Source organism: Nesoenas mayeri, assembly GCF_963082525.1.
Source record: "Nesoenas mayeri genome assembly, chromosome: 29".
In the NCBI taxonomy this organism is placed as follows: Eukaryota; Metazoa; Chordata; class Aves; order Columbiformes; family Columbidae; genus Nesoenas; species Nesoenas mayeri.
The window spans coordinates 71,303-86,645 of NC_137561.1; the positions used below are offsets into that span (position 1 = coordinate 71,303).

At 56.2% G+C, this 15,343-nt stretch overlaps 1 protein-coding gene across 1 annotated transcript; it reads right to left on the minus strand.

Annotated features, from left to right (window-relative positions):
• Positions 1-573: 573 nt before the first annotated feature.
• On the minus strand, positions 574-9,691 carry LOC308050597 (E3 ubiquitin-protein ligase TRIM7-like). The gene is made up of 7 exons (XM_080360759.1): positions 9,139-9,691; positions 6,564-6,650; positions 6,214-6,438; positions 5,157-5,179; positions 3,742-3,848; positions 3,608-3,640; positions 574-2,236 (listed from the first exon to the last, which is right to left on the minus strand). The coding sequence occupies exons 1-7, from the start codon at positions 9,640-9,642 to the stop codon at positions 1,710-1,712; spliced, it is 1,506 nt and encodes a 501-aa protein (XP_080216885.1). The 5' UTR covers positions 9,643-9,691; the 3' UTR covers positions 574-1,709.
• Positions 9,692-15,343: the final 5,652 nt, after the last annotated feature.

Below are 15,343 nucleotides of genomic sequence, written 5' to 3' on the forward strand. Positions count from 1 at the left end.
ATCCCAAAAATGCCCTGAAATCCCCCAAAAAGGCCCAAATATCCCCCAAAAATGCCCCAAAATCTCCCCAAAAACCTCCAAAAAGGCCCAAAAATCCCCCAAAATGGCCCCAAATTCCCCTCAAAATGCCCCAAAATACCCCTAAAAAGCCCCAAAAAAACCCAGAAAGGCCCAAATATCTCCCCAAAAACGCCCAAAAAACACCAAAAGCCCCCAAAATCTCCCCAAAATCCTAAAAATCCCCCAAAATGGTCCCAAAATCCCCTCAAAAAGCCCAAATATCCCCCAAACAGGCCTCAAAATGCCCCCAAAACGCCCCCAAAACGCCCAAAAAAACCCAGAAAGGCCCAAATATCTCCCCAAAAACACCCAAAAAGGCCCAAAAAGCACCAAAAGCCCCTAAAATTATCCCAAAATCCCCTCAAAAAGGCCCAAAATCCCCCTAAAATGGTCCCAAAATCCCCTCAAAAAGGCACAAAATCCCCCCCAAAGCAGCTCCTGAAGCCCCTAAAAAGGGCCCAAAAAAACCCCAAAATGCCCCCAAAAAGCACCAAATCACAGGATTTTCGGGTTTTTTTACTTATTATTTTCGCACAGCAACTTTTATTTCGCACTAAAGAGCCACAGGGAGGGAACAGCCTCGCGGGGTCAAATCGCGGCATCGCCCCCAAAATCATGGGTTTCCCCCCAAATTTCCCCAAAATCCCCAAAATTCGCGACGTTCCGGCCTGGCCGGGATCACCCCCTCCCCAAAAAAACCCAAATTCCCCCTTTTTCACCCCAAAAAGTGGCTTTTTCGTCGCTTTTATCTCACACGGGTTTGGGCGCCAAAAAATGGCAGGTGGGGTGGGTACAAATAACCCCAAGAAGCGGCTTTTTCGCCTCATTTTCCACACAAATCTCAACAAAATGAACCCAAAATATGTGGAGTCGCGTCCCCAAAAAAAGACTTTAAATTTGTGACAGAAAAATTAACACAAAAAGACTCAAAATGGGTAAATTTGACAGAAAAATGAAGCCTCTTGAGGCGCCAAAAAATGGCGGGTGAGGTGGGTATGAATAACCCCAAAAAGCGGCTTTTTCGCCCCATTTTCCACACAAATCTCAACAAAATGAACCCAAAATATGTGGAGTCGCGTCCCAAAAAAAAGACTTTAAATTTGTGACAGAAAAATTAACACAAAAAGGCTCAAAATGGGTAAATTTGACAGAAAAATGAAGCCTCTTGAGGCGCCAAAAAATGGCGGGTGAGGTGGGTATGAATAACCCCAAAAAGCGGCTTTTTCGCCCCATTTTCCACACAAATCTCAACAAAATGAACCCAAAATATGTGGAGTCGCGTCCCCAAAAAAAGACTTTAAATTTGTGACAGAAAAATTAACACAAAAAGGCTCAAAATGGGTAAATTTGACAGAAAAATGAGGCCCCTTGAGAAGCCATAAAATGGCGGGTGGGGTGGGTAAAATAACCCCAAAAAGCGGCTTTTTCGCCCCATTTTCCACACAAATCCCAACAAAAGGAACCAAAAATACGTGAAGTCACGTCCCAAAGAAAAAGACTCGAAATTTGTGACAGAAAATCAAAGCAAAAACTCGTAAATACGACAGAAAATGAACCGCGAGGCCAACGAGGGAAAATGGCTGAAACTGGGTTGCGTTTCTGGCGAAGCGAGAGCGCCCAAAAAAGGCGGGAAAATTAACAACGCCTCTTTAATTACAAAGAGAGAGGGACGACCCCACGTAGAAGAGCCAGAAGAAGGGGAAAACCCTCTCGGAGAAGGCGGCGGTGAAGGTGAAGATGGGCGCCATATTGTCGGCGTTGTAGAACGCCACCCAACCGCCTTCGTAATCCAAATAGACGCCAATTTTGCGCGGGCGTTCGCACAACGATAACGGCGTTTCCGGGGACGTAAAAGCCTGATACTGGTCCCAATTCTTCCCTTTCCAGTTTAACCCAATGGCCCAAATCCCCTCCTCGGGGGCGAAGTCGATCTTCTCCTTCCTCCGCACGGACTCGCGCGCGGCGCCAAGGACCCAACTCTCGCCATCGCCAACTTCCACCTCCCAATAATGGCGGCCTGAGGAGAAACCCTCGTTGGCCAACACTGAGAAGGAGAAATCGAAGCGTTTGGGGTTGGGGGGCACGTCCTGGGGGGCCCCGCGGAGACGGACGCTGCGTTTGTCCTCCGATAGGACCAAATAGGGGTTGGCGGTCTCGGGGTCCAGGGACAGATCGCCTGATGGATGTTACAAATATAAATACAATTAAATAATTGGGACAGAATTAACGATGCGAGGGGTGGGGGAGGGGGAGGGTTAGGCCAGTTTTAGGGCCTAAAAATCCCTTCGGAGGCCACATTAATGGATTTTGGGGCCCTATAAAGGGATTTGGGGCCTTTACGTTCAATTTGGGCGCCATCGATCCGGTTCGGGCGCCATCGATCCAGTTTGGGTCCTATAAATTCAATTCGGGCGCCACCAATTCAATTCGGGCGCCACCAATTCAATTCGGGCGCCACCAATCCAGTTTGGGCCTCATAAGTTCAATTCAGGCGCCATCAATTCAATTCGGGCGCCATCAATCCAGTTTGGGCGCCATCAATCCAGTTTGGGCGCCATCAATCCAGTTTGGGCGCCATCAATCCAGTTTGGGCGCCATCAATCCAGTTCGGGCGCCATCAATCCAGTTCGGGCGCCATCAATCCAGTTCGGGCGCCATCAATCCGGTTTGGGCGCCATCAATCCGGTTTGGGCGCCATCAATCCGGTTTGGGCGCCATCAATTCAATTCGGGCGCCATCAATCCGGTTTGGGCGCCATCAATTCAATTCGGGCGCCATCAATCCGGTTTGGGCGCCATCAATCCGGTTTGGGCGTCATCAATTCAATTCGGGCGCCATCAATCCGGTTTGGGCGCCATCAATCCGGTTTGGGCGCCATCAATTCAATTCGGGCGCCATCAATCCGGTTTGGGCGCCATCAATCCGGTTTGGGCGCCATCAATCCGGTTTGGGCGCCATCAATTCAATTCGGGCGCCATCAATCCGGTTTGGGCGCCATCAATCCGGTTTGGGCGCCATCAATTCAATTCGGGCGCCATCAATCCGGTTTGGGCGCCATCAATCCGGTTTGGGCGCCATCAATCCGGTTTGGGCGCCATCAATTCAATTCGGGCGCCATCAATCCGGTTTGGGCGCCATCAATCCGGTTTGGGCGCCATCAATCCGGTTTGGGCGCCATCAATCCGGTTTGGGCGCCATCAATTCAATTCGGGCGCCATCAATCTGGTTTGGGTGCCATCAATTCAACTCGGGCGCCATCAATCCGGTTTGGGCGTCATCAATCCGGTTTGGGATCCATGAATGGATTTTGGGTCTTTATAAAGGGATTTTGGGTCCTATAAAGGGATTTTGGGCCATCATGGGATATTTGGCCTATAAAAGGGGTTTTTGGGCCCTATAAATTCAATTTGGACCCTACAAAGGGATTTTTTGCGCCCATAAAGGGATTTTTAGGCCCTTTAAAGGGATTTTGGGGCCATAAAGGTGTTTTTAGACCCTATAAAGGGATTTTGGGGCCCCTCGGTGGATCTGCATTTCCAGGCCTCACCTGTGTCGTTTTCCAGCTCGAAACGCAGGTTTTCTGCATAAAAAAAGAGGGAAAACACCGATATTTGGTTAATTTTACACACAAATGAGATCGGAGGGCGATTTGGGTGGAAAAAGGGGGATTTTGGGGCTGACCTTTGAACTCCAGCAGAACCTCCTTGAGCACCGAGCTCTTCTGGGCAAAACTCTTCAGCTTCTTCTCCAGGTCCGAGAAACCGGCGTCCGGCTGGGCCAGGATCCAGCTGCAAGGGGTAATTAACTAATTAGTGATTACTAATTAGAGACAGGATCCAGCTGGAATGGGTAATTAACTAATTAGGGACAGGATCCAGCTGGAATGGGATAAATAACTAATTGGAGGTAGGATACAGGTGGGAATGGGGATAATTGAATTGGGGGGAAAATCCAGCTGGGAATGGGGTAATTAACTAATTAGAGACACGATCCAGGTGGGAATGGGATAATTAACTAATTAGAGACAGGATCCAGCTGGGAATGGGATAATTAACTAATTAGGGACAGGATCCAGCTGGGAATGGGATAATTGGACTAATTAGAGACAGGATCCAGGTGGGAATGGGATAATTAACTAATTAGAGACATGATCCAGCTGGGAATGGGATAATTGACTAATTAGGGACAGGATCCAGGTGGGAATGGGATAATTAACTAATTAGAGACAGGATCCAGCTGGGAATGGGATAATTAACTAATTAGGGACAGGATCCAGCTGGGAATGGGATAATTGGACTAATTAGAGACAGGATCCAGGTGGGAATGGGATAATTAACTAATTAGAGACATGATCCAGCTGGGAATGGGATAATTGACTAATTAGGGACAGGATCCAGGTGGGAATGGGATAATTAACTAATTAGAGACAAGATCCAGCTGGGAATGGGGATAATTTAACCAATTAGAGGGTTTAGGGGACCCCTCCCAGTCCCCACTGGTTTGGGGGGACCCATCCCAGTTTGGGGGGACCCCTCCCAGTCCCCACTGGTTTAGGGGACCCCTCCCAGTCCCCACTGGTTTGGGGGACCCCTCCCAGTTTGGGGGGACCCATCCCAGTCCCCACTGGTTTGGGAGACCCATCCCAGTTTGGGGGGACCCCTCCCAGTCCCCACTGGTTTAGGGGACCCCTCCCAGTCCCCACTGGTTTAGGGGCACCCATCCCAGTTTGGAGGGACCCCTCCCAGTCCCCACTGGTTTAGGGGACCCCTCCCAGTCCCCACTGGTTTATGGGGCCCCATCCCAGTTCCCACTGGTTTGAGGGACCCCCCCAATCCCCACTGGTTTGGGGGGACACGTCCCAGTCCCCACTGGTTTGGGGGGACACGTCCCAGTCCCCACTGGTTTGGGGGACCCCTCCCAGTTTGGGGGAACCCCTCCCAGTCCCCACTGGTTTGGGGGCACCCGTCCCAGTCCCCACTGGTTTATGGGACCCCTCCCAGTCCCCACTGGTTTATGGGACCCATCCCAGTCCCCACTGGTTTGGGGGACCCCTCCCAGTCCTCCCAATTCTCCCAGTTCAACGTTGGGTTCCTCACCTGCCACCAACTGGAGCCACAACCTGCAAAACAGAAGAAGAAACTCCAAAATCAGCACAAAACCCCAAAACTCGCCACTTTAAGCTCATTTTTGTGTCTCAACCCTCAAGTGAATTTTTGGTCCCTATAGACACATTTTTTGCCTCAAAAAGTGGATTTTGGGGCCCTATAAAGGCATCTTGGGTCCCTCCAAAGGCATTTTGGGTCCTCAACCCATTTTGGTCCCCAAAAGAGGATTTTTGGTCCCTATCAAGGCATTTTGGGTCCCTCCAAATGCATTTTTAGCCCCCACAAGTGGATTTTGGGGCCCTATCAAGGGGACTTTGGGGTCCCTACCACGGGCATTTTGGGTCCCTTATCAAGGGGACTTTGGGGCCCCTACCAAGGGGACTTTGGGGTCCCCATCAAGAACTTTTGGGTCCCTACCAAGGCCTTTTGGGCCCCTATCAAGGGCATTTTGGGGTCCCTATCAAGGGCATTTTGGGGTCCCTATCAAGGCCTTTTGGGCCCCTACCAAGTGGATTTTGGGTCCCCATCAAGGCCTTTTGGGTCCCCATCAAGGCCTTTTGGGTCCCCATCAAGGGCATTTTGGGTCCCTACCAAGGGCATTTTGGGGCCCCTACCAAGGTCTTTTGGGTCCCTATCAAGGGCATTTTGGGGCCCCTACCAAGGGCAATTTAGGTCCCTATCAAGTGGATTTTGGGGCCCCATCAAGGCCTTTTGGGCCCCTACCAAGTGGACTTTGGGTTCCTACCAAGGGGACTTTGGGGCCCCTACCAAGGAGACTTTGGGGTCCTATTGTGTGGACTTTGGGCCCCTATTAAGGGGATTTTGGGCCCCTCCAAAGGCCTTTGGGTCTCACAAGTGGATTTTGGGGCCCTCCAAAGGCCTTTTGGGTCCCTATCAAGGCCTTCTGGGTCCCACAAGTAGATTTTGGGTCCCCATCAAGGCCTTTTGGGTCCCTACCAAGGGGATTTTGGGTCCCACAAGTGGATTTCTGGTGCCTCCAAGGGCATTTTTGGTGCCACCAAGGGCATTTTTGGTGCCCATCCCTCACCGCGCCGTCGGCCGCCGCCGTCCCTCCGTCCTCGCTCTGCTGCAGCAGTTTGTCCAGCTGGGTCATCTGATCGAGCAGCCGCTCGAGCGCCTCGTCCCTGCGCCGCGTCACCTCGCGCTGCAGCTGCTCCAGCCGCCCCAACAGCACCTGCTCCTTCTCCTCCAGGAACGCGCGCAGCTCCCGGCACTCGGAAACCACCTTCTCCCGCTCCTGCTCCGTCTGCTTCTGGAATGCCGACAGATCCGGGGAAAACGGTTGAGGAAGCGTGAAACGCACCCAATGCAAACCCCCCCCTTCCCCCGGCGAGCCCCAAATCCTCGTGGTTTACCCCAAAATGTGGAGGGATTTACCAGCAAAGCTTCGCTGCGGCGCTCCTGCTCGGCCTTGGCCTCCTCGCAGCCTTTGCGCATGAAGCTCAGCTGCTCCTGCGGCACCTCCTGCGCAGAAAAGGGGCTTAGTTAGGCCCGGCTTAGTTAGGCCCAGCTTAGTTAGGCCCAGCTTAGTTAGTTAGGCCCAGCTTAGTTAGTTAGGCCCGGCTTAAATACGTGGATCATAATAAAGAAATACACCATAATCCCATACACCATAAAGAAATCATAATAATCATAATAAAGAAATACAGTCATCAATCTGTAAATCGATAACTTGTACATCTGTAATTTCTAATTCTGTAAGTCTATAATCTATAACTTATAGGCCCATAACTCTATACGTTACCAGCCTATACGTTACCAGCCTATACCTACCTTACTATCCATAACTCTAACCATAACCCATAACTCTATATGTTACCAGCCTATACGTTACCAGCCTATACGTTACCAGCCTATACCTACCTTACAAGCCTATATCTTACCTTACACGCCTATATCTTACCTTACACGCCTATATCTTACCTTACACGCCTATATCTTACCTTACACGCCTATATATCTTATAAGCCTATATCTTATAAATCCATAATTCATAAATCTCTACATCTATAACTTGTCAATCTATAACTTGCAAACCTCTCATTTGTAAATCTATAAGGTCCAAATCCATATGTAAATTATAAATCTATAATTTGTAAATCGATAACTTATAAACCCGTAAGTCTATAATTCATAAATCTATAGAGATCTATAAATTAGAAATAAACCCCAAAGCCGCAGAGATTTCGCCGCTTTGACCCAGCCACTCAAACTCCACCCCCGGCGCTAACGAAGAATTTCAGCCAATTAACCAAAAAGGGCAGAAAAAAAGGGGGTGGGGGTCACAAGCCGCCCCCCCGAGGGGCAACAATTTGGTGTTAAAAAAGCCCAAAACGGGATTAACGAGCGGAAAACGCAAGCGGAGGGTCCCAGGATGCAGCGCGACGTTCAACATCCGCCCCATCCGGCAGCTTGGCCTCTTCCTCCTCGGGCGAAAACGAGGCCGCTCCAACCGCCTCTTAATTAGTAATTAGTAATTAATCCCAGCGGGAAAGCGGCCTGGGGGGGGGGGGGGTGTCTCTGCGGTGGTTTTGTGGGGGTTGAAGGGTTTTTGTTGCGTATTTAGTCTGGGGGTTAAATGGGGTCACTTTTGTACCCCCCTATGTAAGAGGGGGTTCTTATTGCACCCAAGGGACTCCCCTCCCATGGGGTGTCCTTACTGCCCCCCCCAATCCGGCTGGGGGGGTGTCCCCCATTCTGGGGGGTCCCTTACTGCACCCCCAATCCAAAGAGGTGTCCCCATCTCTCTGCCATCCCCCCCAATCCAAGGGGGGGTCCCCATCTCTCTGCCATCCCCCCTAATCCAAGGGGGGGGGGGGGGTCCCCATCTCCCTTCACCCCCTCTCATCCAAAGTGGGGTCCCCATCTCTCTGATACTCCCTTTAATCCAAAGGGGGGGTCCCCATCTCTCTGCCACCCCCTAATCCAAGGGGGGTTCCCCATCTCTCTGCCATCCCCCCTAATCCAAGGAGGGGTCCCCATCTCTCTGCCATCCCCCCCAATCCAAGGGGAGGGTCCCCATCTCCCTTCACCCCCCCTAATCCAAGGGGGGGGGTCCCCATCTCTCTGCCGTCCCCCCCCATCCAAGGGGGGGTCCCCATCTCCCTGCACCTCCAGAGGGGTGTCCCTACTGCCCCCCCAATCCAAAGGATCTAAGGGGGGGACCCCATCTCCCTTCACTCCCCCAAACCAAGGGGTGGGGTCCCCATCTCCCTTCCTACCGCACCCCCAAGCCAAGGGGGGGTCCCCATATCCCTGCACCCCCAGAGAGGTGTCCCTACTGCCCCCCCAACCCAAGGGATCTAAGGGGGGGACCCCATCTCCCTTCACTCCCACAATCCATGGGAGGAGTCCCCATCTCCCTTCACTCCCCCCTCATCCAAGGGGGGGGTCCCCATATCCCTGCACCCCCAGAGGGGTGTCCCTACTGGCCCCCCAAATCCAAGGGGGGGGGCTCCCCATCTCCCTGCACCTCCAGAGGGGTGTCCCTACTGCCCCCTCAATCCAAGGGATCTAAGGGGGGGTCCCCATCTCTCTGCCATCCCCCCTAATCCAAGGGGGGGTCCCCATCTCCCTTCACCCCCTCCATCCAAGGGGGGGGTCCCCATCTCTCTGATACTCCCTTTAATCCAAAGGGGGGGTCCCCATCTCTCTGATACTCCCTTTAATCCAAAGGGGGGGTCCCCATCTCTCTGATACTCCCTTTAATCCAATGGGGGGGGGTCCCCATCTCCCTTCACTCCCCCAATTCTTGGGGAAGGTCCCCATATCCCTGCACCCCTCTGCCCCCCCCAATCCAAGGGATCTAAGGGGGAGTCCCCATCTCTCTGCCATCCCCCCCAATCCAAGGGGGGGTCCCCATCTCTCTTCCTACCGCACCCCCAAGCCAAGGGGGAGGGGGCTGGTCCCCATAACCCCGCGCCCCCCAATCCCGGGGCTGTCCCCCCCTCACCTCCGCTGCGTGGGCCGCCTCCTCGGCGGGCAGCACGGTGTGTGAGCGGTGCTCCCGGGACAGGTGACACACCACGCAGACGGCCCGGCGATCCTGCACGCAGAACAACCGCAGCGGCTCCCCGTGCCGCGGACACCGCGGAGGCCCCGACGGGACGGCGGCGGGAAGCGGCGGAGACGGAGCGGGAGGCCCCGGGGGAGCCTCAGCGAGACCTTGCGGCAAACCCAGCTGTCGCACGATATGGACGATGTTACCCAGAGAGCGGTTGGGGCGGAAGAGCCGCTGCGGTACCGGCTCCCGGCACTGCGGGCAGCAGAGGCGCCGCGCCGAGTCCTCCCAGCACTGGGTCACGCAGGCCCGGCAGAAGTTGTGGCCGCATTCGGCTACCAGTACGGGGTCGTTGAAGTACTCCAGGCACACTGGGCACGTCAGCTCGTCCTGCAGGCTGCGGGCGGCGGTGCAGGGAGCCGGCGGGACGGCGGGGGGAGCGGGCGGCGCCTCCATGGCGGCTCCGGAGGACGAGCGCGGAACCACCGATCCACTCTGCGCCGGCGCCGCCGGCCGACTGAGGGGGGAGGTGGGAGGGGTTAGGGGCGTGGCCACGCGTGCGCGGGGCTGAGGGCGCGGCGTGATTGGTGGGTGGGAGAGGAGGGGGCGTGGTCTTGGGAGTTGTGGGTGGGGCTATGGGACCGTGACGGGGGTGGGCGGTTTCTATGGGGAAGGGGGGGGCGGTTCCTATAGGGAAAGGAGGTCGATTCCTATAGGGAAGGGGGGGGGGGGGGGGCGTTCCTATGCAGGGGGCGGTTTCTATAGGGAATGGGGAGGCTGTTCCTATAGGGAGTGGGGGCGCGGTTCCTATAGGGAATGGAGGTCGATTCCTATAGGGAAAGATGTGCGACTCCTATAGGGAAAGAGGTGCGTTTCCTATAGGGATTGGAGGGCGGTTCCTATAGGGAATGGGAATCGATTCCTATAGGAAAAGAGGTGCGACTCCTATAGGGAAAGAGGTGCGTTTCCTATAGGGGATGGGGAGCGGTTCCTATAGGGAATGGGGGCGCGGTTCCTATAGGGATTGGGGGGCGGTTCCTATAGGGAAGCGGGGGAGCGGTTCCTATGGAGGGACCCCCATTCCTATAGGGAATGGGGGTGCGTTTCCTATAGGGAAGGGGGGTTGATTCCTATGGAGGGGGACGTTTCCTATAGGGAATGGGGGACGTTTCCTATTGGGAATGGGGGGGCAGTTCCTATAGGGAATGGGGGGCAGTTCCTATAGGGAATGGGGGGCGGTTCCTATAGGGAATGGGGGGGCAGCCCTGGCCTGAAGCTTTTTGGGGGGTTGTTTTTCACAGCGTCGTGCTAAAAAATCCTGAAGTCGGGCAAAAATTGGACTGAAAAACCGTTAATTCGGGGGCCTGCGGGTTCGGGGTCCCCTGGTTGGGGGGTGGTGCCCGCTTCCAAAATGGCGGCCTCGCCCTCAGGGCAGGGCGAGAAGAAACATGGCGGCGGCCGGCAAAATGGCGCCGCCTCCCCCATTGCCGCCGGCGGAGCTCCGCTCAAGATGGCGCCCGAGGGTGACGCCCTGGCGTCCATCTTGGGTGAGGGCAACCAGCCGGCGTTGCCACGGCAACGGGGCCTGTTGGGAAGACAAGGCCTCTCCAAATGGGTATTTTTGGGGCATTTGGGGCTTTTAAACACCCTCCCCGGCTCCAAATGTAGCATTTTTGGCCCCAAAAGTGCTCCCTAATGCGTTTATCACCAATAAATTTATTGCCCCAATTCGCAGTAAAAATAAACAGTAAAAATAAAGTCGATAAATGAGGTTGCGACGCCCGATTCTCCATTTGTACGATAATTGTATTGGTGCAAAAATCACCGTGTTTTGGCGCAAAACCCACCATATTTTGGTGCAAAAATCACCCTAGTTTAGCCCAAAAGCCCAACCCAGTGGTGAAAATCACCATCCATTTGTCCCCAAGCCATGGTGACACTTTTCGCTCCATCCACCACCATGACGGGTCCTCAATGGCTCAGGGCTCCTCGTCCCCCCCAAATCTCATCCTGGATGGGGACATGGGGACAACAGGGACCTTGGGGACAACAGGGACCTCATCCATTTGTCCCCAATCTCCAGTGACACTTTTCATTCCATCCACCACCATGATGGGTCCTCAATGGCTCAGGGCTCCTCGTCCCCCCCAAACTTCAGCATGGCAGGTGACACGAGGACAACAGGGACCCTGGGGACAACAGGGACCTTGGGGACAACAGGGACCTCATCCATTTGTCCCCAACCCGCGGTGACACTTTTCGCTCCATCCACCACCATGATGGGTCCTCAATGGCTCAGGGCTCCTCGTCCCCCCCAAACTTCAGCATGGCAGGTGACACGGGGACAACAGGGACCTCGGGGACAACAGGGACCTTGGGGACAACAGGGACCTCATCCATTTGTCCCCAACCCGCGGTGACACTTTTCGCTCCATCCACCACCATGAAGGGTCCTCAATGGCTCAGGGTTCCTCGTCCCCTCCAAACCTCATCCTGGATGGGGACATGGGGACAACAGGGACCTTGGGGACAACAGGGACCTCATCCATTTGTCCCCAGTCCGCGGTGACACTTTTCGCTCCATCCACCACCATGATGGGTCCTCAATGGCTCAGGGCTCCTCGTCCCCCCCAAACTTCATGATGGCAGGTGACACAGGGACAACAGGGACCTTGGGGACAACAGGGACCTCGGGGACAACAGGGACCTCATCCATTTGTCCCCAATCCGCGGTGACACTTTTCGCTCCATCCACCACCATGAAGGGTCCTCAATGGCTCAGGGCTCTTCGTCCCCCCCAAACTTTGTCCCCATGTCACCTGCCATGACAACAGGGACCTTGGGGACAACAGGGACCTTGGGGAGGTGACACCGCTGGTGTTTGGCGAGGTGTGAACTCTGGCTGAAGCTCTCACCGCACTCACCGCACCCAAACGGCCTCTCGCCCGTGTGGACGCGCCGGTGACGTTCCAGATGGGACGCCCACGGGAACCTCTTCCCGCAATCCCCGCAAGCAAAACCCTTGGGCTCCACGTGCCCGCGCCGGTGGGCTAAGAAAGGGGGGATGGCCCCGAATCGCTTCCCGCACTCCCCACACTTGTAGGGCCGGTCGGGCGCGTGCGTCTTGCGGTGCTGCAGCAGGTGGGATTTCTGCGAGAAGCGGCCGCCGCAGCTCCCGCAACCAAACGGCCGCTCGCCCGTGTGGACGCGCCGGTGCCGCTCCAGGTGCGACACCCATGCGAAGCTCTTCCCGCAGTCGCCGCAACGGTGGGGACGGTGGCGGCGGCGCTGGAGCGCCGCTCCGGGTTCCTTCCCGCGTTCCTTTAACCCCAAAATCCGCTCTTTTAAGGCGGAAATCCGCTCTTTGAAGCGCGCCCGGCGGCACCGAAGCGCCTCGGGGGTTTGATGGAAGGTTTTGCCGCGGCGGGGCCGTTCGCCGGCGTGGCTGCGCCGGTGTTTGGTGAGGTGGGAGCGTTGGCTGAAGGTCTCGCCGCATTCGCCGCAGCCAAAGGGGCGTTCGCCCGTGTGGACGCGCCGGTGACGTTCCAGATGGGACGCCCAGGGGAAGCTCTTCCCGCACTCGGTGCATTGATGGGGGCGCTCGCCGGGGCGGCTGTGGGGGGGGATTTTGGGGGGGCGCGGTGGGGACGGGGGGGTGGGTTCGGTCGGGGTGGTGGGGTTTGCGGCGGTTGGAGCCCACGGGGCGGAGGTGGGATGGGGGGGTTGAGTGTTCGGGGGACGGGGAGGGGGGTTTGGGGTTCAGGAGGCAGCGGGATGCTGGAGAGAGAAAGGGGAGAAGTGAGGGGGGGAGAGGGGGAAATGGGGGGGAAATAAGGGGAGGAAATAAGGGGGGGAAATAAGGAGAGGAAATAAGGGGAGGAAGGGAATAAAGGGGGAGAAAAGAAGGGGAAACAAGGGGGGACGACGGAAACGGGGCGGGGAACGGAAACGGGGCGAGGGGGAAGGAAACGGGGGGGGGGAGAAGGAAACGGCGGGGGGGAGAAGGAAACGGCGGGGGGGAGAAGGAAACGGGGGGGGGGCAGGAAACGGGGGGGGGGAGGAAACGGGGGGGGGGGGAACCAAGGTGGGGGGGAACCGGGGGGGGGGGGAACCGGGGCGGGGGGGGCAAACGACGGGGGGGGGGCAAACGGGGGGGGGGGCAAAAGAGGGGGGGAGGGCAAACGAGGGGGGGAGGGCAACAAGGGGGGGGGCAACAAGGGGGGGGCAACAAGGGGGGGGGCAACAAGGGGGGGGGCAAACAAGGGGGGGGCAAACAAGGCGGGGGGAAACAAGGCAGGGGGAAACAAGGGAGGGGGAAACAAGGGAGGGGGAAACAAGGGGGGGGGAACAAGGGGGGGGAAACAAGGCGGGGGGAAACAAGGCGGGGGGAAACAAGGCGGGGGGAAACAAGGCGGGGGGAAACAAGGGGGGGGGAAACAAGGGGGGGGGAAACAAGGGGGGGGGAAACAAGGGGGGGGGAAACAAGGGGGGGGGAAACAAGGGGGAGGAAACAAGGGGGGGGGAAACAAGGCGGGGGGGAAACAAGGGGGGGGGAAACGGAGAGGAAAAGGCGGGAGGAAAAAGGCGGGAGGAAAAAGGCGGGAGGAAAAAGGCGGGAGGAAAAAGGCGGGAGGAAAAAGGCGGGAGGAAAAAGGCGGGAGGAAAAAGGAATAAAAGGGGGAGAAAAGGGAGACATTAAAAGGGGAAAAATAAGGGGGGGGGAAACGGGTGAGAGAGGAAATAAAATGGGAGAAAAAAAGGCCAAAAAAAGGAGGAAAATGGGGAAAAAAAGGGGTTTTGTGGTCACTCACCCAGGGCCATGAGGGTGCGGTAGCTCTCGTGCATCACGTCGCGCTGCAGCGCCTCCTGTTGGGGCTCCATGGGGTCCCCCCAGCTCCTCGGGGGTCCCCAAAATCCCCTGTGGGACGAGGAACCTTTAAAAGCAATAAATTCCACCCCAATTTCCCCCCAAATCCCAGTTCATCCCAGTTTTCCCAGTTACCTGGCTTAGAACTGAGCCTAACGCCATGAGTCCTCCCAACTGGGGATAAAGGGAATGGGGGGGACAATGGGACCCCAAATAACCTGGGGACACCCCAAGGGGATCCCACCCCAGTTCCCCCCCCCAATCCCAGTTCATCCCAGTTACCTGGCTTAGAACTGAGCCTAACGCCATAAGTCCCCCCTAGTCCCCCCACTGGGAATAAAGGGAATGGGGGGGGACAATATGGGGGGGACAATGGGACCCCAAATAACCTGGGGACACCCCAAGGGGATCCCACCCTAGTTTCCCACCCCCCCAATCCCAGTTCATCCCAGTTACCTGGCTTAGAACTGAGCCTAATGCTGCGAGTGCCCCCCCACTGGGAATAAAGGGAATGGGGGGGGACAATATGGGGGGGACAATGGGACCAGGGGGGACCCCAAATAACCTGGGGACACCCCAAGGGGATCCCCCCCAATCCCAGGTCATCCCAGTTACCTGGCTTAGAACTGAGCCTAACGCCATAAGTCCCCCCTAGTCCCCCCACTGGGAATAAAGGGAATGGGGGGGACAATATGGGGGGGACAATGGGACCCCAAATAACCTGGGGACACCCCAAGGGGATCCCACCCCAGTTTCCCACCCCCCCAATCCCAGTTCATCCCAGTTACCTGGCTTAGAACTGAGCCTAATGCTGCGAGTGCCCCCCCACTGGGAATAAAGGGAATGGGGGGGGACAATATGGGGGGGACAATGGGACCAGGGGGGACCCCAAATAACCTGGGGACACCCCAAGGGGATCCCCCCCCAATCCCAGTTCATCCCAGTTACCTGGCTTAGAACTGAGCCTAATGCTGCGAGTGCCCCCCCACTGGGAATAAAGGGAATGGGGGGGGACAATATGGGGGGGACAATGGGACCAAGGGGGACCCCAAATAACCTGGGGACACCCCAAGGGGTTCCCCCCCCAATCCCAGGTCATCCCAGTTACCTGGCTTAGAACTGAGCCTAATGCTATGAGTCCCCCCCAGTTCCCCCACTGGGAATAAAGGGAATGGGGGGGGGGGGACAATATGAGGGGGACAATGGGACCCCAAATAACCTGGGGACACCCCAAGGGGATCCCATCCCAGTTTCCCCCAATCCCAGTTCATCCCAGTTACCTGGCTTAGA